This window comes from Saccopteryx leptura, chromosome 2 (genome assembly GCF_036850995.1).
Source record: "Saccopteryx leptura isolate mSacLep1 chromosome 2, mSacLep1_pri_phased_curated, whole genome shotgun sequence".
Classification (NCBI taxonomy): domain Eukaryota; kingdom Metazoa; phylum Chordata; class Mammalia; order Chiroptera; family Emballonuridae; genus Saccopteryx; species Saccopteryx leptura.
The window spans coordinates 3,238,230-3,262,495 of record NC_089504.1 but is presented as its reverse complement, the minus strand read 5'-3'; the positions used below and the strand labels follow the sequence as shown (position 1 = coordinate 3,262,495).

The 24,266-nt window shown below is 62.0% G+C and overlaps 1 protein-coding gene across 1 annotated transcript in view; it reads right to left on the bottom strand.

Annotated features, from left to right (window-relative positions):
* The window catches only part of VAV2 (vav guanine nucleotide exchange factor 2), a 111,207-nt gene that overhangs the window by 4,155 nt on the left and 82,786 nt on the right, over positions 1 to 24,266 (bottom strand). The window contains exons 13-28 of the mRNA XM_066366757.1: positions 24,046 to 24,114; positions 22,070 to 22,156; positions 19,026 to 19,111; positions 18,171 to 18,303; positions 15,121 to 15,230; positions 13,475 to 13,576; positions 13,039 to 13,127; positions 10,172 to 10,188; positions 9,448 to 9,469; positions 8,428 to 8,555; positions 7,386 to 7,460; positions 6,510 to 6,562; positions 6,012 to 6,128; positions 3,981 to 4,068; positions 2,154 to 2,277; positions 92 to 246 (exon numbers count right to left, since the gene is read on the bottom strand). Of these exons, the coding sequence (XP_066222854.1) occupies positions 92 to 246; positions 2,154 to 2,277; positions 3,981 to 4,068; positions 6,012 to 6,128; positions 6,510 to 6,562; positions 7,386 to 7,460; positions 8,428 to 8,555; positions 9,448 to 9,469; positions 10,172 to 10,188; positions 13,039 to 13,127; positions 13,475 to 13,576; positions 15,121 to 15,230; positions 18,171 to 18,303; positions 19,026 to 19,111; positions 22,070 to 22,156; positions 24,046 to 24,114 (1,455 nt within the window). The remainder of the gene's footprint in view (positions 1 to 91; positions 247 to 2,153; positions 2,278 to 3,980; positions 4,069 to 6,011; positions 6,129 to 6,509; positions 6,563 to 7,385; positions 7,461 to 8,427; positions 8,556 to 9,447; positions 9,470 to 10,171; positions 10,189 to 13,038; positions 13,128 to 13,474; positions 13,577 to 15,120; positions 15,231 to 18,170; positions 18,304 to 19,025; positions 19,112 to 22,069; positions 22,157 to 24,045; positions 24,115 to 24,266) is intronic.

The following is a 24,266-nucleotide window of genomic DNA, read 5'->3' as shown; positions in this document are numbered from 1 at the left end:
GGGAGACTGTCAGGCCCGACGCCGTCTGGGAAGTAGAAGTGCCACCACTTCCAGGTCGTCCCTCGGGAGTCGGCGCGGGCCGGCCACTCACCCGGCCGTTGGTCTCGCCCCGCCACCAGCCCTGGTCGCCGCCGATGCGGCTGTAGATCTTCACCACGTCGCCTTCGCGCAGCGAGAGCTCCCGCATGTCCCGGGCCGCAAAGTTGTACCTGGCCACGGCCGTGCCGATGACACGCGGCGTGAACACTGTTGGGGAGAGGGGCCGGTGTCACGTCGCCGCGGGGCGGGGCCTAGTCAGGGCTGGGGGGCCCTCGGACTGAGCTGGGTCTCCTCCAGGCGCACGGCCCTGTGCCCAGGGTGAGGGGACCCAAAGCCTCCGGAGGGACAGCCTGGGCCCCTTGCTCCTCCGTGGGAGCCCAAACTGAGGCCCACGGTCACCACCCCACTGGGGGGCCATCGCAGGCAATGACCATGCTCATGGGGACAAAAGCAGATGCCAGAGCTCTGGCCGTGACAGCTCCCATGAGACCTTCCTATGTGCCTGGTGCATGGGTGTCACACGGCCAGTGGGCAGCTGAGTGACCGCTGCCCAGCTCCCAGCCTTCAGTCTGACAGAGCACCTGGATGGGGCCCCAGAGCATGGCGCCCGACCTCCCTCATGTCCCCAATTCCAGATCCCCAAGCCAAATGGGAAACCCAGCTGGTCCAGCTCAGCCCAGGAGTCCTGACAGACAGGTGACGATGACGGTGACAGAGGGGCAAGCACACACAGCCGCTGGGGAGGGAGAGCTCTGGCTCTGGCAGCAGAGGGCCGTGCGGGCGAAGCCCCCGAGACCCCCGAGACCCCGTCCCCCTGGCCCCTAGTCCCACAACTCCTCCAACAGCGCCCAGAGGGCCAGCCTGGGTCCAAACCCACCACCCCCCCAAGGGCGGCCGCCTGGCTCTGAGCTGCTACCACAGGCAAAGCTCTCAGAGGGCAACGAGGGCGATGATGGTGTACGCTGGGGAGTGGCATGCGGGTGAGCATGTCAGAGAGGAGGTGGCAGTGGGGGATGGTAGTGCCAAGCCCGAGGGGAACCTCCGGGGGCAGCAGCAGCCCCCGCCGGCCCGCCGAGCCACCTCCTTCCTGTCCCGAGCCCGCGCCCCCTCCCCACAACGCTGAACAGCCAGCTGCAGGCAGCGGCTGTGGGCCAGCGGGCAGCCCCAGGCTAGGCCCGATCTGCCCGCCCCGCAGGCCCGCCAGGCTGCCGCCCCCCGCCCCGAGGGCAGCGGTACCTGACCAGAAGGGAGCGGAGGAGCCCTGAGAAGCAAAGCTGAGGCCCTGAGGGCTGAGGAAGGAAAAGTTGTAGGAGGCGCAGGGAGCTGCAAAGAGGCGAGAGAGAGCGTGAGGGGGCGGGGGAGCGTCCACAGGGCCCGCGGCCACAGGCGGAGGGCAGAGGGGCGGCCACAGGCGGAGGGCAGAGGGACAGCCGGGGGCCCACCCGGGCACGACGCCGCTCGCTTGGCCACTTCTGAGCTGCCCTCACTCCGCCTCGGTGCCTGCATCCCTGAGAGCAAACCGGACCACCTCCTCCAGGGGGCGGGCTTGCACCGGGATTGACAGGGGCCGGAGCCCAGCCCCTGGCTCAGCCCACAGTCGGTGCTCTCCTGGCCTGCTCTGCCCAGGTGGGACCCCTGGTCTGCAGGACCCTGTAGGCTGGAGGAAGCAGGGTAGCTCAGGAGTGAGACGGGGCTGGATGACGAATACATGGGCCCACCCTGCCCGACTCCAAGCGGCCCCCTGGCCTGGCTGCAGGGCCCTGTCTGCACACAGAGGTGCTGGGCACAGCGGGGGCATCTGAGGTCAGGTGGCACCTGTCCTGTGCTCTCCCCCACGCTGACCTCTGGGCAAAGGCACAAGACTCGGGGCAGTAACTCAGAGCTGGCATTCCCCACCTATCACCTGAGGCCACCAGGGCACCCCGGCTTGGAGGGTGCTTGTGATGGGCTGGCAGGGGCCAGGGCCACCGCTCCCCAGGGTGGGGGTCAGAAACGGGCTCCTGGCCTAGGTCAGCATGGCCCACAGAAAGCCTTCCTCAAGGGCAGGTGGGCAGTGAGGGCCTCAGAATGGACCTCTGGGTGAGCAAAGGTATGCCGGTGGGCCTGGGCATTACCTGGGGACCGGCTGGAGGCCCTGGACGCCGCACGTTCTCGTGACTTATAGGGGTACTTGAGCGTGGTGTCCAGCTGCTTGAAGCTCTCCTTGAGAGAGTGGCACTGGTAGTACTCCACCAACTCCTGCAGGACACACATGCTCACTGGCTGTGGCCACTGCCTCCAGGCAGGCCTCCCGGATGCCCAGGCTTCCTTCGCCCACCTCCTCAGGTTCACTCAGGGGGCTCCTCTCCTTGACCCTCAAGAACTCGCTCCCTTCTCCGCCTCCCCCAGCACTAGGCCCGGCGTGCACAGTTAGTATCTCGGACTTTGGACAACTTCTGTCCCAGAGTTTTGGGCACTTTCTGTCCCAAATGTTCCCAAAGGAAAAATCCGCAAAGTGCTGAGACTGAGGGACAGGGGAGCTCCCTGCAACACTCTTTTTAACGGAGAAAAGTGGGAAATCCCAACGTGTCCAACACCAGGGAAGCGCTTCTAGAAAGAACAGCTTATCCAGGTGACCGAATGCCCTGTGGGGACCAGCAGGGAGAGAGGAGGGAGGTCTGAGTGGAGAATTTTCAATGCGCTGAAGGGCAGGCTGGACCACGGGTCAGCCCGGCCGAGGGTTTGGTCTGAGCCTCCCTCGAAGCTGCCGGGGACTCACCCCACGACGGCGGGGTTGGATTTTCTATTGGGTGGGGTGAGGGTGTGTGGACACTTCCTTGTTCTACTCTGTGCTCCTCTGTGGCCACTGTGGAGTCTAAGAGCTCCGAGTCTCTAGTCAGATGGTCTCAGTACATGGACCACTTGTAAGAGAAAAAGTAAAGGTTATAATTTTTAAATCTTTGTGTTTTTTTTTTTTTTTTTAAGAGCGGCAGGGAGAAAGAGACAGGAACATCAAGTTGCTCCTTTAAGTCCTGACCGGGGGATGGAACCAGCAACTTCCGTGCTCTGGGACGACACTCTAGCCAACTGAGCTCTCCCGCCAGGGCTGAACCCTTTGAGCAGTGAGGTTTTTTTTCATGCTCGCTGACCCTTAAGAGTGAGTTTTTTTTTTTCAAAAAATAAAATTAGTTCCAGTTCCAGTTTTATTAACTTAAAATCGTGTTTGATAACCAATTTATGGAAACAAGAAGACATACATTGGCTTTTTTTTAATGCTGCCGTACACATTTTTAAAATACATTGGTCGTACTCTGGATGGTCAGGAGGCACGAGGACGTACATGAACATTCGTACTACTCAAAGGGTTAAATTTTATTGTCTTTTAGAGAGACAGAGAGAGGAAGGGAGAGAGAGGGGAGGGGAAGGGAAGCATTTGTTCCACTCAGTAGTGGTTTTTTGGTTTTTCTGGTTGCTTCCCATGTGTGTCCTGACCAGGGATCGAAGCCGGAACCTTGTTTTGGGACAACATTCTTAACCGACTGAGCTAACCAGCTGGGCCTAACATCATCTTAAGAAGGACTATGCCATTGCCTACATTCCGGCTGGGCTGTGTGTGACTGTGGGTGGGAGAGAGGCAGGTAGGGACGGGGTACCGCTGGAAGCCGTGTGTGAGGGTGGCTACAGGCCAGGTTCTGGACGGAACCTCACTGGGCCACAGTTTCTGGCTCTGGCTTAGCAGGAACGGGCTTCTGTGCTGCCAGGTGGCCGGGGCGCCTGGTCCCTCCCCGCCCTGTCCACTAGGTCAATGCACCTGGCCCTTTGGGGGCTTTGGGGGACAACCCGACTCAAGGAGCTGTAGGGAGGCCCTGACTGCCCTCCTTGGTCCAGCCGCAGGGGGAGGTCAGGGCCCTCTTTTCCCCCTAACCGGGGGCCAGGCTGACGGGAGCTACGGAATCACATACCAACAGGCTTTCAAATTTCTTCGCTTCCGTGATGTGGATCCAGCTGTCTTTCTCCACCACCTTAATGTGCTTCACCTCGTCATTGAACCTGGACGGAGCACACGGGCTCGGTGGTCACTGCACAAGCCGCACGGCCCCCAGCCCCCTCGGGGAACAGGCTCACACACGTCCACAGGAGCAGCGATCCCGCCCTCAGCCCTGGGCTCACGCCTCCTGCACAGCATGGCCGCTTCCTCTCAGCTGGCTCCGACCCCACCCGGGTCTGAGCCTGTCTCCTACCCCTTGTCCGTCTATCTGTCCTTCCGCCTTGCCTGTTTTAAGTCCAAACTCATCAGCCTACAAGATCTCAGGCCCCTCCGCCCACCCACTCCTCCATCCAGCCCCTTCCTGCCCCGGTTCCGGGTTCCGCTCCATCTCTCCTCTGCGCCTGTTGCCTCCTGGTCTCCCATCCCCTGGGGGCTCATGGCCAACTTCTAAGTCAAAGGTCGGACCTTGGCCCGGGAGGCCTGAGGGGGGGCAGTGCCACCCCAGGTTTGACACTGTCTCCTAACCGCCTCTGACTCCGCACCCTCCGCCCCAGCCGGCCCGGCCTCCAGCTTTTCCTCGGCACGTCCAGCACAAGCCACCAAGCCCCGGTGCTGGCTGTCCCCTCTGCCCAGGTGCCACCCTCACTATACCCTCCTGTGTCCTCAGGTCTCAATTCAAAAGTGACCTTGTTGACGAGCCTCCTCTCACCCCCCGCTCCCCAAGTACCACCCCACTCCTTCCAGCGAACACTAAATCCACACGGGACACCACAGGAAAAGAAAAGGGCATGCCAACGTTCCTTTATGGTGACAGACGCTAAAGCTTTCAACAAACAGAATCTCTCCCCACACTTGCACCTGCACCTGCACCTGTACCTGCACCTACACCTCAGCTATACCTGTATCTATGCCTGTACCTGTACCTGCACCTACACCTACAGCTATACCTATATCTACGCCTGTACCTGCACCTGTACCTGCACCTGTACCTGCACCTACACCTATACCTGTATCTACATCTGTACCTGTACCTGCACCTGTACCTGTACCTGCACCTACACCTGTACCTGCACCTACACCTATACCTGTATCTACGCCTGTACCTGTACCTACACCTACAGCTATACCTATATCTATGCCTGTACCTGCACCTGTACCTGCACCTACACCTATACCTGTATCTACATCTGTACCTGCACCTGCACCTGTACCTCTACCTGTACCTGCACCTACACCTGTACCTGCACCTACACCTACAGCTATACCTGTATCTACGCCTGTACCTGTACCTGCACCTGCACCTGCACCTGTACCTATACCTGTACCTGCATCTGTACCTACAGAAACCAAAGCAAATGCATAGAAAAGACTTTTAGAACACAACTAAATGGGACACCCCAGGCCTGCCAGGTCAGTGTGACACAGGCCACTCTGTCTGGGGCTCTCGACCAGGTCATGACAGACCAGAGTCCTCTATTCACTGGCCCATACCCGTTGCCCGAGACTCCTGCCCAGTGGGTGTCCTATGCTAATGCTGACCAACCACTTATCAGCTCTGTCTCTTGGAGAGAAGACAGCAGATCCCTGCTGGGGCAGCTCTGGGCACGAGGCACCCAGACTGGAGGCCGCTGGCTGAAGCTGCAGGACAGCAGCCGTGTGACCCCCTGTCCTGTGCTCTACGAGGCCCACCCATGGGGCCGCGGGGAAGTCCCTGACCCCTCACAGCATCCCTGCCTTGTTTGGGCGACTAAGGTCGTCCAGTCCCCGTAACCTGAAGACATCAACCCAGCTCACGGGCTGCCGTGGGCTGACAGCAGCCGGGATTGTTCACGCTGGTCCCGGGCCAGCTGGGAGTGGAGACCAATGGGTACTCTCTCTCCTCAAAACTGTCCGGTTTAGACATTCCATGGCCACCCGACCCAACAAACCCCAGTCCTGAGGGCTCCGAGGGTCAGCAGGGCACTGGGGGCACGTCCCCCTGCTAGCCCCCCAGGCCGGCACGTACTTGATGCTGATGGCGAAGCGCTCTGCCTCGGCCGGCCGCTCCCTGACCAGGTAGGTCCCGCTGGCGTGGGACTTGAGCAGGTTGTCCGTCTGCTGCCTCTCCATGTTGCCTGCGAACCTGGAGCGCCGGGAGGAGTGAGGCTCGTCACACCAACACCACCTATGGGGGCACCCAGCCCTGGGCGACAGCTCTAATCTGCATAATGAGCCCAGGAGGAGAGGAGGCCCCGCCCCTGCGGGAGAAGCCCCACCCCCTGCCTCCCAGACGCCTGGCGATTGGGCACTGAGGAATGAGTAGCCCTGGGCGACAGCTCTAATCTGCATAATAAGCCCAGGAGGAGAGGAGGCCCCGCCCCTGTGGGAGAAGCCCCGCCCCTGCGGGAGAAGCCCCACCCCCTGCCTCCCAGACCCCTGGCGATTGGGCACTGAGGAATGAGCAGGGCTGGAGACAGCTGAGAACCCACACCCCGCAGCCCCGGGGCCACGCAGGTCCACTCACCAGGGGTAAGCACTGTAGTCAATCTCCCGGGATGGCAGCCGGCCAATAGGCGGCTGGCAAAAGAGAACATTGAGGTTAATGCCCACAGCGGCCATCCACAGCGTGGGGGCTGGAGGAGGCTTGTCAGCAGTGCCCCAAGCCTTGGGCCCTGGAGCCACTGGCTGCAAGGACCTGAGGGCAGTGACTGAGACTCAGCCCCTCCGCACCAACGTTCAGTAGGTTGAATGAATGAACAGCAACCACCTAACTGCACCTCCTCTCCAGGGGGGGGGGTGTGGCCAAAGGCTGCAGACCACAGCAGTGGACATGGGGTGTACCCCACAGCTCTTTGCTACAGACAGGCAGGCGCTGGGGGTGGGCGGGGTCTTGGTCTGCACATAGGCAGGTGGCTACTGTCCAGACCCCTCGCTGTGGCCCACCCTGGCTCTGGCTACCTCACTGGGCCACAGGCGGGGCAAAGCCTCACGGACAGTCTATCCCCTCCCCACCTGCCCTAGGCCACCCGGTGTTCCTGACAATCTTCCTCTTCTGCTGTCTGGTCTCCCTTGGCCCGCTGGCAAAGCCTGTCCCAAGTCCTCAGTGTTTAAACGCTTCCTCACTCCCCTGTGGGCAGTGAGACTGAACAGTGCCGGGCAGAGGGGGCCAGAGGCCAGGCGGGCTGCTGGGGCCAGCGTCGTAACACCACGAAGAAATGCAGCCCCCGACTGGCCGGGTCCTTCCCACAGGAGGGTGTCCTATCCCTCGGCCCCCTCCCATCCTCTCTGGGTGCAGCCTGAGCTCCGGGACCAGCTCACAACGGCCGCTGAGCAAGCATGTCCGGACTGGGGACACAGCTCTGGGAGCCCCGGCCACAGAAGTCTCTGGGGACATGCTCACCCTTCCATCCACGGGACAGGGCTTCACAGACGCACTGGGGAAGTAGCCTGACTTCCTGGTTTGCACCAGCCGGCCCTGAGAGAAGACAGAGGTGGTCAGGGCCGGCGGGGCGGGGCCGGGCCCGGCCGTGGGAGTGGGGACGGGAAGGGGGAATTTTAGTGTCCACTGTTTCCTAAGGACAAGGACAGGGTAAGGGTAGTTCCTGAGACGTGTGTGGCAGCATCACCTCCCGGCGGTAACCTCCGCTGACCTCATAACCATTGGGGAAAGGAAGGGGTGGGGCGTCCCCACTTCACAGGTCAGAACACTGAGGCCCACGGAGGTTAAGCAGCTTGCTTAAAGCCGGGACTAGAGCCCCACCTCCTGGCTGCCGCTCCCTCTTCTCTCCGTTGCGGCTCTCCCTGCCCCCTCTGCCTGGAGGAGCCTCCCCAGTGCTCCCAGGATGGAACCAAGGTAGGAAATAGACGTGGACACCAGGTGGAGGGCCTTCTCTGTGAGGGGACACTGCGCTCCCTCCCAGGGACAAGCAAACGCCCCGGGGAACTCAGACATGACAAACCTTGCCAACAGCCCCCTTCCCTGCAACCCTGCTGGTCTTGCCCCGAGCTGGCCCTGCCTGGGGGTACAAACCACTGTGCCTCTGCCCCGGGGCGGGGTGGGGGGCGTGGGGGCCTCCACCTGGCAGGGCCAGGACCCACCTCCCACCACTGAGACTCGGGGTCCCCTCTGCCCCGGGGCGGGGCGGCGGGCACGGGGGCCTCCACCTGGCAGGGCCAGGACCCACCTCCCACCACTGAGACTCGGGGTCCCCTCTGCCCCGGGGCGGGGCGGCGGGCACGGGGGCCTCCACCTGGCAGGGCCAGGACCCACCTCTCACCACTGGGACTCGGGGTCCCCTCTGCCCCAGGGTGGGGCGGGGGGTGCAGGGGCCTCCACCTGGCAGGGCCAGGACCCACCTCCCACCACTGAGACTCGGGGTCCCCTCTGCCCCGGGGCGGGGCGGCGGGCACGGGGGTCTCCACCTGGCAGGGCCAGGACCCACCTCCCACCACTGAGACTCGGGGTCCCCTCGTAGCAGCTCGAGCACGTCGCCCGTCTGGAAGGTCAGCACCGGCTTCCCAGGGGGAGCAGGGTTGCCATGGTAATTCTGCACAGCCACCATCTTGGGACCTGCAGCGGGCAGGGTGGGAGGGGTGGCTTGGTGACGTCATCCTGCCCGGGAGACCCCACATCTCCGCGGCACATATCTGCGCCGTGAAGAGATTCAGGGCGTCATGATCGTGGCCGCAGCTTGCTTTCTGTTTTCTTCCAAACGTCTTTCGAGTCCGAGCCCGAGAGCCGGCCACCGCAGCAGGACAGCCGTCCCCCCAGGCCAGTGACGGTGCCAGGGGGCAGCCGCCCCCAGGGACCTGCCAAGGCCACACAGGTGGTCCGGGGCAGCTCCAGGGCGGAGTTGGGGGTTCCGGCTGAGCCCCCCCAGACCGTGCAGCCCGCTCCCAGACCGGGCCCGGCTCTGAGCCGGCCGCCCCGCCAGGGCCTCGCGCCTACGCTGCGTCCCGGCGGCAGGAGTGCGGCTCCCAGTTTGGGTTTCTCGTGACTGGGTTTCCCAGGGCTCGGGCTGCACAGCCACCTCACAGCGCGGGACGCTCCCGATTGTCAACACTTAAAAGTTTACAGCCACCGTCTGTGACGCCACGCGGTGCAGGGGTGGCTGGGGGTGGGCAGGACGAGGGGACAAAACGGTCAAGTGACAGCGGGGATGTTCCGACGTCCCCTCTGCTCGGGGCTCCGGGTTGCAACTCAGGGCCTTTCCCTGGGCGGAAAGGACACTGACCCTCTGCTGGCTGGGCCCTGTCCCCACGCCCAGCACTTCCTCACCAGATACAAGCGGCTCCCAGGAAAGGTGGCCGTGAGGACGGGAGGGACCTGGAGCCCCGGGACAGCACACAGGGTGGGAGGCTGGGGACAGCCGAGAAGTCACCATGGCCAGGCCCAAGGTCTGTGCCCAGGGTGACCGCTGACAAGGACAATAGCTGAGAGGGCTCAAGCCCTGCGGACTCACCTGGTCCTGCTCCAGGGGCGTCCTGTGAGGGCAAGGACAGAGAACAGTGATGGAGGAAGGCTGCCCAATGTCCGACTCTCCCCCCACACCCCCCAGGAGAAGGGCCAAGGCGGGAAGTGGCAAAGGGTGTCTTAGACTCCTGCAGGCATTTGTGACACATTTCCCTAAGTGACACTATTCTTACAATATCTTTCACCTTTGTGTCCGTCTAGAGCCCTGGGGACATCCACCCCCTTCCCACTCCCATGTCCTATCATTAACTCCCACCTCCTCCAGGAAGCCTGCTCTGACCACCCCAGCCCTGGAGCCTCCCCAGTCTGAGCTGGGGGTTTGTCACCTGCGTGGGACATGTCCTGCTGCAGACAACTAGATGCTTCTCTTCTCCGAGCAGGGCTTAGTAAGCACCCTTTAAATGCTGGCTAATTGGACTGAACCCCACAGCTGGGGCAAGGCACAATGTCCACATCCCATAAGTGACTTCAGGGACTTCATTCCCAGGTCAGCTAAACAGAGGGCTCTGAGCCAAATCGGGACGGGGGCGGGTGGGCAGAGGCACGGCACAAAGCTGGACCCCCACCGCCGTGAGCTAGCCACTGGGCAAGCGGGCAGGGCGGCCGCCATCAGGGCCCCAGGCGTGCCGGGAGCTGGGACAGTAGGGCCTTGCTGGGCACACTGGGTGAGCGGGGTGCAGGGCCACAGGAAGAGCGTGACTTGGCGGACTCACCAGGTCTGCAGGCGAACCTGAAAAGGAAGCATGTTGGGCCTTAGAGGGCACGCCGCCCGCACCGCGGACCGGGCGGCTCTCGCCCACAGCGTGAGAGAGGTGCGCTTCCAGGCCGCTCGGGTCAGACGCGGGCTAGACACGCAGAGCTGGTGACCACGAGAGCCGCCCGGTTAGTTACGTCTAATGGCAAACTCCAAACTCCCGTGTCAGGGGCCCACGGGTGAATGTAACCGCGTAATCAGACTCGATGCCAGACAGGTTTTCCTGCCTGGGCACTGGGGCAGCCCGGGCTCAAAGGGAAGATTTCACAACTAACCAGTGATGCCCGCCGGGGACAAGTGACAAGGAGACGCTGGTCCCCGTGCAATCGTGCCTACTTGACACCCTCGTCTTAGACACACAGGTACCAGGATGCTTGAGGACACGGGCCCAAGCTGATCAGACGGAAGGTGAAGATTCTTCCCTCCTGCCTGCGTGCCCTGAGGGAGGACGCAGGGCCAGATGGGGCCCCCGCCACCTGCCAAGCTGGTCTGCCACCTCCCCACGGGGCAACGCCAGGGCCACAGCGGCTGCCGCGTGCGGCTGACGTGATCCCAGCACCATCTAACACTCACGGGGCAGACCCTGCAGAACAGAGGTCACGGGCTCGCTGGGCATCGGGCAGGGAGGGGCAGGCAGCGTGGCCGGTGCCCACACGGAAGTCTCTGTCCTGACCAGGGATCTCCATAGGGACATCCTGGACCCGGAACAGCAAACAGGTCAGCCTTTCTTGGCTGGGGCCACTGACAGAGCCCAGAGGTACACCCAGCGGACAGAGGCCAAAGGAGCCGCCCAGAGCCCAGCCCAGAACCAAGGACGAGAACATGGGGACAGGAAGCAGCTTGGAACTATCCGGAGGACACGGCCAGGAGACGGGGGCAGACACGTCCCAGCAGAGCGACAAGAAAAGGAACCGTGCAATGCCCCGTGGAAGCCAGAGGTTCCTTAAAGTAAAACCAGGTGCCCACCGTGGGCTTCGGTGACATGGGGGGAGGTGCTCACAACAGTTTCCGTTTCACAAGATACGAAACCGTCTATCTGGTAAGAGCCCAATCACACATATAATCAACATCACAGAAACGCGCCGAGACCGGGGGTGGGGTGCGCATTCACGACGGAAGGCAGGCCGCGCGTTGGCCAACAAGTGTGCTGTCCTCGTGTCCTCTGCACTTTCTACGCGTCCCCCGACCTCATACCAACACGCTGTCTCGGGTTATTTCCTGATATTTATTTCCTTCTGGGGCCGTCTTTTACTTTTTCTCCTCCAGATTTTTGACAACAAAGCATTTGACTTTTAGGATCAGAAGGACACAATGCCGGAAGAAAAAGGCCAGTCAGCCAGGGTGACGGAGGGACAGGCGGCCACAAGGGGGCAGTATGGATGGGAGCAGCTGTAAAGTGGTGTTGGGGGCCCAGCCGGGAGGAGACTGGAGGGAGTACCGGATCTGGACTGGGCTGCAGTGGGCTGTACGGGCTCATGGTGAGGACCAGGGGGCTGGGCTGACCTGTCGGACCCCCGCTCCCTCTCAGGACACTGGGCCAGCACTCCACAGTAAATGGGAAAGGGACAGAACGTTCTCTTCTTGGTGGTGGTGTCGGGGGTGACCCGTTGGCCTGCTGTGTTTCGCTGTCTACCTGGAGCGAGCGAGCCCGCCTCTCAGGGAAGCTTCCCCGAGTGGGGACCGCAGTTCGACGTCACCGTCTCATGGGGACGAGGGGGTGTGGGCCATCCACAGCATGAACGGGGAGCAAGCAGGCTGGTCCTCGCTGTTGCCCCTGGCCCCTGTGGCCTCTGCTTCAGAATGAAGCCTTAACATCTGCCCCCTTATGCAACCTGCCCGTGGAGGCTATAAAACCTTCCGGAACCATCTAGGGCTTTCTGGCTGCCTGTCCAGCTGCTCCAGGTTGGGTACCCTCCTCTCCCCACAAACCAATATGTTTCAGAAGAGCCTCAGTAGCCCAGGTGCCAGCCAGCCAGGCGGGCTCCAGCCCCTTCCCTCTCTGAGCCTCAGCCTGCCCCATCTGACAAATGGGCACACCAAGAAGGGAAACATTGTGACTGCTCTGAGGGCGTGCGTGTTCCTGTGTGTGTGCAGGCATGTGTGTGTGCGTGTGTGCCTGTGTGTGTGTGCAGGCATGTGTGTGCGTGTGCATGTGCATGTGCGTGCCTGTGTGTGTGTGCAGGCCTGTGTGTGTGTGTGCAGGCATGTGTGTGTGTGCAGGCATGTGTGTGCGTGTGCATGTGCATGTGCGTGCCTGTGTGTGTGTGCAGGCCTGTGTGTGTGTGTGCAGGCATGTGTGTGTGTGCAGGCATGTGTGTGCGTGTGCATGTGCATGTGCGTGCCTGTGTGTGTGTGCAGGCCTGTGTGTGTGTGTGCAGGCATGAACCACCCCCACGGCTGTAGCTGAGGAGGGCCAGGCACTCCGGGTGCACAGAACCCAGGATCAGAAACCTCCAGGCAGCTGTTGAGAACGTGCTGGGTCCATTTCCAGGGCAGATTCTAGCCGTTTACTGCATTGGGGCAGGGGACACAGAAGAGGCAGAGGAGCCCTCCACGGAGCAGTTAGGAGGGAGGGTTTGGCATGGAATATCCCCAGGCCCCCTGCCCCTTGACACTGTGACCCCGGGCAGGGGCCCTCCCCTCTCTGAGCCTCGGTTTCCTCATCTCTGTTCCGGGGCGTCACCACGGCAGGAAAGGAGCATGTAACCACTCAGCCAGGGCCAGGAGGGTAGCAACGGGACCCTCGGCTGAGGGTGTGACGTGCGGCCCCGAGGACCAGCCCCCAGGGCTTGAGTCTGCCCCACGGACGGGGTGGGGGGTACTCACTGATCTTGCAGGGAGGCGTCACCTCCAGACACTCCTTGTGTGCCCCGACGCCACACTTGGTGCACAGGTACCCCTGGTAGAAGGTGCCCCTGTGGCAGGGGAAGGGGGTGGAGGTGAGGCGGGGGCTGCCCGGACCCCCGCACCCCAGAGTCGCACCAGGCCCGCCTCACTGTGCCCACAGACCACCCACCCCTCACAGCCCTGGGCCTCCGGGACCCCCACCCTAACGTGCAGCCTAGTGATGCTCTCCTCAAGGACAGCCCTGCCTTGCTCTACCATCCACGCAGCCAGCCCTGGGCACCTAGATCTGACACTGATGGAGCCCAGCCTGGGGGTGGTGGAGGGAGGTGGTCAGCGGGCGATGGGGACACAGGGCACACGCAGCACTGAGCTGCCTCGGGGGCTGGGCAGGGGGCAGGGACAGGAGGCCCCTCACCTGAGGAACATCCTGCAGGCTTTGCAGTTGGTGGTCTTGTCAAACGTGTACATCTGGAAGCTGTGGTGGTTGGCATTGGCTTTGTCAGGCTTGATGTTTGACCTGCCCGGAGGGAGAGGAGATGCCCGGCCCCCTGAGCCCCACACCAGCCTGGCTCGGTCAGGACGCAGCGCCTGGGGCTGCCCGTGACACCCAGCTATGGTGGGGGTCTGAGTGGGGACGCTGAAATGCGCTACGCTGGCGTGAGAGCCGACCTGGGCGAAGGAGAGGGTTAAGGGTGGGCACGGCCGTGTGGAGACTCCACAGGTGAACACTCAGTCAGCACCTCGTGTGAACGGGCAGGAATGAAATGCCCTGAACAAACAGTGCGCCGGAGCCCACGACAGGCGCCCCGAAGCCCTTAGGGGACGTGGGCGGCATCTGTCATTCACCTAGAGACACATCCACCCTCAGAGGGCGCAGAGAACGGCAGGGCGGTGGCCAAGCCAGCAGGTACATCGGAGGGCGCTCGCCACCGCGCGCTCTCGGCGGTGGGAATACTCAGAACCGTTTACAACAACACTGGGGAGAAAACCGGCCCCCCTGAGCCGAGGGGCACACGTGGAGGTGGCCGTGGGCTGACGGTTGTCTGTGCGGACGTGTCCCCAACGTGTCCCGTTTGACCCTCCCCATAACCCCACAGCCTGGCCCTCCTCCGTCTCCACCTCACCAGACGGGAAGGGCTGGGAGGTCAGCACACCTGCCCACCTGACCGTGGGGTCTGAGGGCACGAGGGACCCTGGCACCCGGCCTCAGGTCCAACGTGTCTGAGTGAGGACACCCTATGACCCGCTGATGACCTTTCCCTGTTGGATATAATGAGGCCCCTACTTCTAGGTTTCATGGGAAAACCAGCTCTGTGGGTACCATAAAGAGGTGATAATCCACCAGCCTGTGAGGTCCTGAGGGTGCGGGTCCCCACGGGTCCACCTGGCATCACTCTGCCTGGCAGGCGTGCAAAGCTTGGGGCAGCAGTTAGCTAGCCCAGCTGGGACAGCCGGTGACAGAGGGAGGGCCCTCATGCCCAGGTAGAATGTAAACTAGCTAGGATGCCATCGAAGTGGGGCTGATGGTGACAGAGCCCATCTCAGTCTCTGGGCATCGGCATGAGCCCTCACTGGAAAGAGTCCAGGCCCTGGCCAGTTGGCTCAGCAGCAGAGTATTGATTGCCCTGGTGTGTGGAAGTCCTGGGTTCGATTCCCGGCCAGGGCACACAGGAGAAGCGCCCATCTGCTTCTCCACCCTCCCCCTCTCCTTTCTCTCTGTCTCTCTCTTCCCCTCCCGCAGCCGAGGATCCATTGGAGCAAAGTTGGTCCGGACGCTGGGGATGGCTCCATGGCCTCTGCCTCAGGCGCTAGAATGGCTCTGGTTGCAACAGAGCAACATCCCAGATGGGCAGAGCATCGCCCCCTGGTGGGCATGCCGGGTGGATCCCAGTCAGGGGCATGCGGGAGTCTGTCTCTGCCTCCCTGCCTATTAATTAAAAAAAAAAAAAAAAGCATCGCCAACAGCACCCAGCCGGGCTCCGGCCCAGCACACACGACCCTCACACTCACATGATCCTCACACTCACATGACCCTCACACTCACATGATCCTCACACTCACATGGCCATCTCAAACTGCTCCATCCACTTCCTCTTCATGTCCTCCGTCTTGCAGAAGAACTGGAAGCCCTGCTTTCCTTGCAAGTGAATCAGGTAGAAGCCATAGGACCACTGTGGGAGGAGACGGGGCAAGCTTGTCACTGGGCCACGCAGATGTGTGCAGGCATGTGTTTGTGTACAGTGAACACACGTGTGTGTGGCTATGCCTGCGTGTGCCCAAGTGTGCATGTGCGTGTGCGTGAGTACAATGTACTTCTGCGCATGTGCCCATGCCTGCATACACATGTGTATATGCATGTGTGTGTACAGGGCACTCAGGCCTGTGTCTGCACATGTGTGTACACAGGTGCAGGTACACACCTCTCCAACAAACTTCCCTGGGACCCCTCTCCCTCCCCCTCCACGATGTGCCCTCAGTTGAACTCTGCTAGTGCAGCTGGGGGTTGTCCCTATGACTGAGCTGGGTCCCTCGGGAGCCCGCATTCGAGAACCCGCCCAAGACCCCTCCCACGACACCCACCCACTCACTTTCACTTCCTAAATGCAGTGCTAAAAAAACTCACGTCTCTGAAGGAGATCAACAGAAAGAAAAACGTGGGGGAGATGGCTATGGGCCTGGGAAGCCCGCTACAAAGTCCCACAGCTGCCCCATGCCCTCAGCACCCACCTGGCCGGGCCATCTCTGCCCTCAGCACCCACCTGGCCAGGCCATCTCCAGGGCTTTCAAAGGGGCCCAGGAAGAATAGTTTGGAAAAACCTGAGCCCGTTCGTTAGAAATGATGGAGGGGAAAGGAAAGGAGGGAGGAGGGACCCAGAGATGAGGAGAGGAGGGAGGAAGGGAGGCAGGGAGGGAGAGAGGGAGGGATGACAGAAGGGGACTAGACACCCCCCCCGGCCAGCTACAGTCCTTGACCTCTAGTGAATGGAGCGAGGGGACACCAGGCAGGGTGGTGGACCTTCACCTGACGCCCTCTGTAACGGGCAAGTCCTTTATCCTGCACAGATGCCACCTCCCTAATTAAGAAGCTAGGGAAGGAAGAAAGCCAGGGGCCTGACCCTCCTCGGGCCCAGCCCAGTCCACCAGGACCGCATTCCCGGCTCAGGAAAGAAATGCTGCCTGGGCCCCGAGGTGTAAAAAGCCGCCGGGAGGCGCCAGGTGCTTACCATTTTCCCGTGAGACTAGAAAGCATGAGGAGAGGAAAGAAGAGGAGAGACGGGGTCATTACAGGACTCGGCCCGGCCCCAAGGTGGGCACCACTGCTCAGGACACTGACCCCTGCCGTGCACCCTGGGATGGGGCAACCAGGGCAGGGCCTTCCTCCCAGACGGGGAGGTTCTAGGGCCCTGTGTCTCCAGCCCAGAGCCTGGGGCGTGACCTCAGGCCACCACCTCTGGGGCCCCGATAGCTTGTTTCGGACATCAGGGCGAGGCAGGTCACCCCCAGTTGCTCTTCCTGGAGGCACCTGCAGTCTACACTGCACGCTCAATGTCCAGGGCCTGGGGTCTTAGCACATTGGCTTCTGGCCCCCTCACCTTGCTCAGAGCTGCACACACAAGTGCTCGAGGTCTGTGTGCAGAAGCCTCTGCAGAAGCAGGACTGGACAATATAGGGTACATACAGTACCGCAGCCCTGTCCCAGCAGCCATGGCCCCGCCCCCAAAGTCCTGACCCCACCCTCAGCAGCCATGGCCCTGCCCCCAGAAGTCCTAATCCCACCCTCGGCAGCCATGGCCCCGCCCCCAAACTCCTGACCCCACCCTCAGCAGCCATGGCCTCACCCCCAGAAGTCCTGATCCCACCCTCAGCAGCCATGGCCCTGCCCCCAGAAGTCCTAATCCCACCCTCAGCAGCCATGGCTCCACCCCCAGAAGTCCTGATCCCACCCTCAGCAGCCATGGCTCCACCCTCAGCAGCCATGGCCCCACCCCCAGAAGTCCTGATCCTACCCTCAGCAGCCATAGCCCCACCCCCAGAAGTCCTGATCCCACCCTCAGCAGCCATGGCTCCACCCCTCAGCAGCCATGGCCCTGCCCCCAGAAGTCCTGATCCTACCCTCAGCAGCCATGGCCCCACCCCCAGAAGTCCTGATCCCACCCTCAGCAGCCATGGCTCCACCCTCAGCAGCCATGGCCCCACCCCCAGAAGTCCTGATCCCACCCTCAGCAGCCATGGCCCCACCCCCAGAAGTCCTGATCCCACCCTCAGCAGCCATGGCTCCACCCCTCAGCAGCCATGGCCCCGCCCCCAGAAGTCCTGATCCCACCCTCAGCAGCCATGGCCCTGCCCCTAGAAGTCCTAATCCCACCCTCAGCAGCCATGGCTCCACCCCTCAGCAGCCATGGCCCCACCCCCAGAAGTCCTGATCCCACCCTCAGCAGCCATGGCCCTGCCCCTAGAAGTCCTAATCCCACCCTCAGCAGCCATGGCTCCACCCCTCAGCAGCCATGGCCCCACCCCCAGAAGTCCTGATCCCACCCTCAGCAGCCATGGCTCCACCCCTCAGCAGCCATGGCCCCACCCCCAGAAGTCCTGATCCCACCCCCAGCAGCCATGGCTCCACCCCTCAGCAGCCATGGCCCCACCTCTAGCTGCCATAGCCATTTGGCCAGATACCAGAGTCCAACAGTCCACCAGAGCCTCCCTCCCCTTCCTAAGGGGGTGGGTGGGGCGGCAGGAAGGCCTGCTTGCTGCAGGGGTCAATGTGGGCTGGAGGCAGGAGGCCAAGGTCTAAGGCCCGGGCTCTCAGCCAAGTACTTGGGGCTGGTCCCCTGCTCAGTGTCCGCACTGGGGAGCTGTGATCCTGGCCACACCTACTCCCAGGACAGATGCAAGGACACAAGGCCAGGGAAGTGCAGGGCCGGGCAGAGTGGGCCCACCTTCGGCAGAAGTCAGTGAGGAAAGAATGACTGACAAGGGAAGCCGCCCAATCAGGGTCAGCACTGACCTGCACTCTGCTTCACCTGTTCCCAAGGCCACCCCACAGCTCCTCCCTCAGTGGGCATGACCACCTGCCCACTTGCTTGGTGTGGCCCAGATGCCCCAGGACCCACCTTCTTGACATCCTTGTTGTTCATGGGGTCGTCAGTCATCTTGTGGAAGAGCAGCTCGATGATCTCCTTCAGCTCGTAGCTGTAGCCCCTCCTTTTGCAGACGATGACCACCTTGTCAAACAGGAACAGGTACCTGGCCCGACGGCGTGACCAGGGGGCCATCAGCATGGCCTGTGCACTGGCCTCCCAGGCCATGGGACAGAGCCCGAGCCCTGCCCTCTGCCTGACTCGCCCTCTCACGCTGACCCTCAGCCAGGTCTCGTCTGCTCATACACCTCCTCCAGGAAGCCCTCCCTGACCTCCCTCTCCCATGGCCCAAGGCGTCTACGGTGGGCTCCTCTACCCCCTGCCCAGCTCCATCTCCCACTAACTAGACTGGGACCCCGTGGGGGCCAAACCCACACGTGCTGTGACCCCAGCCAGGCCCCCAGTCTCACACACAGTAGGTGTGTGTGGAGGACTGAACAACAACGTCCTCCAGTCCCGCCAGGTCAGCCGTGCTGTCCTTGTCGCCCGCCCGGGCACTCCCTTGGTCATTTGGCAAAGAGCTCATGTGGTCATTCTGTCTGCCTGGCTCCTAGGGACATGTGAGCTCGCCAGCCAGGGCCTCCGGCTGCCCCCATGCCCGGCCCAGTGCCGGCCACGGGCAGGGCACCCCCACGGGCAAGGCAGCCGTTGGCTGGTTTTTTTTCACCAGCGCTCTTGCCGATAAGGAAGGAAACAATTAAAATGGAGCAACACAAAGCTGAGTGGGCAGGCGGCTCTTTCCACCGAAAGAGCCGTTTCCAGACCTGTGGGGGTGCGGGCGCCTCACTACGCCGGACGCCACCGGCCTGGGGCCGCCACACCCCTCACCTGTCTTGCTTGGTGTGGTTGACGATGGACCGGACCTTCAGCTCCCCGTCGATCTTCGGCCTCCCAAACTCCTCCAGTTTCACTTGCTGGGGAGGAAGAGCGAGGCTGTTAGCCCCAGAGCCAGGGCAGGACCCTCTCGTCCCAGCACCCCCATCGGGAGAAAGGGCTGGTGTGCCCGAGCCCAAGGGGGACGTTTCCCGCAGAAACCAGGGGCGGAAACCCAGTGCGAGGAACCTGGTGGACCCTGGCTGGTGCTTAGAACAAGGGGACACGGCGGGTGACAGGAGGAACCCGGTGGACCCTGGCTGGCGCTTAGAACAAGGGGACACAGCGGATGACAGGAGGAACCTGGTGGACCCTGGCTGGCGCTTAGAACAAGGGGACACAGCGGATGACAGGAGGAACCTGGTGCACCCTGGCTGGCGCTTAGAACAAGGGGACACAGCGGATGACAGGAGGAACCTGGTGGACCCTGGCTGGCGCTTAGAACAAGGGGACACAGCGGATGACAGGGGGAACCTGGTGGACCCTGGCTGGCGCTTAGAACAAGGGGACACAGCGGATGACAGGGGGAACCTGGTGCACCCTGGCTGGCGCTTAGAACAAAGGGACACAGCAGATGACAGGGGGAACCTGGTGCACCCTGGCTGGCGCTTAGAACGAGGGGACACAGCGGATGACAGGGGGAACCTGGTGGACCCTGGCTGGTGCTCAGAACAAGGGGACACAGTGGATGACAGGGGGAACCTGGTGGACCCTGGCTGGCGCTTAGAACAAGGGGACACGGCGGATGACAGGGGGAACTTGTCCACCCAGCCCGCCAAGCCTCGCCGAGGAGGGCAGCTCTGTGGGGACAAAGAGCCATTGATTCACGGTGGGTGACTTCAGCCGGCCGCTGTGCTGTGTGCCCAGAGCAGGGACCTGGTAGGAAAAGCCAGACGCCCAGCCCCGAAAACCAAGTTAAAGCGAACAAAGAGCGCTTATCAGATGCAGGGCGGGCGGGCGGGCGGGGCGCGGGTCCTGGGGTCCTGCCAACGGCTCGTCTTCCACAGGAAGTGGTTTCTGCCAGGGCCTCCCCGGCTTGCTGAGATTTCATTTGCGTCTTCCGGTCGGTTTGCGTCATGGCTACCCTGCTTTGATTCGGAGACGGTCTCCTGAGGTGTCCCCCCTGCGTGGTACACGCGGACAGGAAAGGCGGGCGGGGGCACGCCGCACCTGTTCGCCGGGCGGTTATAAGTTCTGTTACTTAAGGGACGTGTATTCCTCATACGTAAAAAAAATTATTATTTTTTTAAACAGACATCGTCTTTCTTCATGTTTCAGATGTGACGCCCGTCCATCACACGGCATCTAGAGGACGCCGACGGTGGACAAGGGTCCACCAGGGGCGGACGGTGCCGCGAACCGGTCCGGACCAGGTCTATCCCTAGCCTCCTCTGCGCCAGGGCGTTCCGACTTTGTTCTAGAAAGAAAAATGGGGTTGTATCCTAATGCTGTCTGGGAACTTCTTCTCTCCTTCGCTCGACGACACAGGATGCGTGTGCTCCAGGCCACACACGTGTGCAGAGGCGGTCCTCGCTGGGCTCTTCTGACCCCGCGGGTGAGGAATGGGCAAGAAGAACACCCGGGAGCTTCCTCTGCCAAAGTGTCTGTGTTGACTTGACTTCGACAGAGACTCACCAGGACGCTGCCAAGTTCAGGGACCAGAGAGTGGAAACGGCTAGCAGTTCTCGGTCAGGGGACGTTCTGGGCCCAGGGGACATCTGGAGAAGCCTGGAGATGTATCTGGTCATCACGTTGTCATCCCTGGGCTCCCCAAAGGTGGGCGTGCTACCGGCATCTGGTAGGCAGAGGGCGCTGCGCACCACCCCGCAACGCAGAGGACGGAGCCCACAACAGACGGATCCAGACCCACAGGGCAAGGAGCACAAGTGGGGAAACCGTGGGGTAGACTCGCGGTGGGTCCACAAGACGCTGGCTGGCACGAGCGAGGAAGTGTCTCTGTCCGGGATGGCCCAGCTCCTCTGCCCGGCAGGACACAGCCGCTCGGCCGACGCCCAAGGAGGAGCCTCTGCGAGGGTCCCAGGAGGTGGCGGCCATGCCTGATTGAGGCCGAGGCGGAGCGGAGAGCCCGAGGGCAGCTCCCGGACAGGGTGGACAAACGTCCCTCTGGGGACAGTGGAGACGAGGGTCCCAGGAGGTGGCGGCCATGCCTGATTGAGGCCAAGGGGGAGCGGAGAGCCCAAGGGCAGCTCCCGGACAGGGTGGACAAACGTCCCTCTGGGGACAGTGGAGACGAGGGTGGGCCGGGGGTTCACGGAGCAGAAGGAGCCTCAGGCCCCTCTGGAGCCATGGCCTCTTAGACCCAAGCGAGTTCTCGGTCCAGGCCAGGGAGGGAGGATGTAGTGGTCAGTACCGTCCTCCTGCAGGCCTGCCCCTTGGCAGCAGGCCGCTCTGAGCTCAGAGCACCGGCTGGCGGATGTGTGCAGTGTCCACTTATTCGATACTGAGATCGAGGCCCTGGCCAGTTGGCTCAGTGGTAGAGCATCAGCCCAGCATGTGGATGTCCTGGGTTCGATTCTTGGTCAAGACACACAGGAGAAGTGCTCATCTGTTTCTCCACCACCCCCTTTTCTCCCTCTCCCTCTCCCTCTCTCCCTCTCTCCCTCTCTCTCTCTCTCTCTCTCTCTCTCTCTCTCTCTCCCTCTCCCTCTTTCTCTCTCTCCCCCCTACCCGCAGCCATGGCTTGATTGGAGCAAGTTGGCCCTGGGCGTTTAGGATGGCTCCATGGCCTCTGCCTCAGACACTAAGAGCTCAGTTGCTGAGCAACAGAGCTACGCCCCAGATGGGCAGAGCATCACCTCCTAGTGGGCTTGCCGGGTGGATCCTGGTCGGGGCGCATACAGGAGTCTATCTCTGCCTCCCCGCCTCTCACTGAATAAATACATATATTAATATATACTGAGATCGTGAGAGTCATTTTTAAAAATACAAACAAATGGACATAACTAACCTTCGCCCTTTGGAGAGTCTGCCACACTTACCAAGTTTTCTATGGAACTCTGAAACTCGCTGATCTTCTTCAGGGTCTCCTTGTCCCGTTTAACCTCGTTAATGTACATGGCCAAGTCCTTGAAAACAGCAGGGTGGGGGCAGGGTCAGCCAGCCTGCGCTGGGCAGGGTGAGAGGGGCCCACGCCCCCACCCCCATCCCAGGTCCACCCAGGGCTGGGCGTTTTCAAAGCACCTTCAACCGCCCACCAGAGGTGGCTGGCTCTCCAAATAACAAGGGAGTAACGACGCTCCACCCCCATTTGACAAATGAAACAGGCAGAAAAAGTAAAACCAACCCAACACCATACCCCAAACAGTGGGCCAAGAACCCCAAACTCCTGCCTCATGACCCCCCTCTCGGTTAGAGTAGAGAAAAAGCAGTCAGCTAGACTTGGATCAGCGGTTTCTCGGATCTAGAAAGTGGACATCCCGTAGCCCACGGCCTCCAGACCCTCCAAACCCCACCAGCTAGCCCTGTGTCCATGCGCTGCAGACTCCTGATGGCCACCAGGGGGCAGGGTCCACTGCACTCCAGAGGACAGCATACTGGACCGGACAGCCAGCGCTACAGAGGGCCGGGGGACTCAGCCCACCCTGGGGGACCCGCGCAGGCAGGCAGCACTGACCCCGCCCAGCGAGAGGGCAGAGCTGCCTTGGGGGGGATTCTCAAGCCAGGCCGAGGCAGGGGCCGGTTCCAGCCTCCCCTCCAGGGCCTCCTGTCTGTCCCTCCAAGGAGTCCGAGGGCAGGGCAGAAGCTGAGACACTGAGGCAGAGACGTGACCTGACGGCCTGGCCAGCTGCCCAGCCTCTCCGGCCTCGGTGACACAGGCCACAGGCTCACACGTGACCTGCGGTGAGGTTCTGCACAAGCCTGAGGCTGCTCAGGAGCTCTGAGCATGGGCCACGGAGCATCGGGGGACGGGACCCAGAGAGGGCCACTCCTCCCGGGAAATGTCACCTTTGCCAAGACCGAGGGTATGCTGGGCCCGGCCAGGGTCAAGGAGGGGACCAGCCCGAGCCAACACTCAGAGGTGGGAAAGGACGGAGGGTGTCTAGGGGCCGGGAAGTGGCCGAGCTGGCCTGGCATCTGGGGCACCTGTGGAGGCTTGCATGCCGGGGAGAGAGGCCTGAGCCTGGCTCAGGGGGCAGTGAGCAGCCACAGAAGGTTCTGGAGCAGGGGTGTGACTCAAACTGAGCTCTCCTGAGGGAGGCATACCTGCACAGCGGGCTTCCGGGGACAGAGGGAAGAGGGGAGAGGTGGTGTGGCGGGTGGGGTGGGTCTCTTAGAAGCTGTGGGCAGGGCCCTGGCTGGTTGGCTCAGCAGTCGAGTGTCAGCCCAGCATGTGGAAGTCCCGGGTTCGATTCCCGGTCAGGGCACACAGGAGAAGCGCCCATCTGCTTCCCCCTCTCCTTCCTCTCTGTCTCTCTCTTCCCCTCCCGCAGCCAAGGCTCCATTGGAGCAAAGTTGGCCTGGGTGCTGAGGATGGCTCTATGGCCTCTGCCCCAGGTGCTAGAATGGCTCCGATTGCAGTGGAGCATCACCCCCTGGGAGGCATGCCGGGTGGATCCCGGTTGGGGGCATGCAGGAGTCTATCTGTCTGCCTCCCCGCTTCTAACTTTGGAAAAAATACCAAAAAAAGAAAAAAGAAAAAAAGCAGCTGTGGGCAGCACAGGGCCAGGCGGCCCAGAACTGAGTCCAATGCCCGGGAACCAGTGACGGCCCCAGAGGACCGTCGGGAAAGCAGAAGGAAGCGAGGCCTGCTGCCCCTCAGCTGCCCCTCTCTCTGCCCTGGGGCGGGTCTCGCCCACCACACTGTCCCCTGCCCCGCCTCTCGCTGTCCCAGGGAAGTCCATATCCACGGTCACCGAGCCAGGCTTGTCAGCGAGCCCAATTCCAGTCCAAGAATGCAGGCTTGATAGTTTAAGCCCCCGGCTGGTACCGGCTGCCTCTGCCTCAGTTTACCCACCTGCATGGCTTCCAGTGCTTCTTTCAGCTGCTGCCTCTCCGGCCGGTCGGTGGAATGGCTCAGAAGTTCCTGGAGGGGTGACAGGGGAGCCACAGGTCACCACTTGGGGGTGCTGGCCTCTGCCCTCGCCCCCACCCGGCACTGGGTGTGTCTGCGCACAGGGTGACACCTTCTGGGACAGAGACCCGGCCGCCAACCCAAGCTCTGTTCCAGCTGCCCAA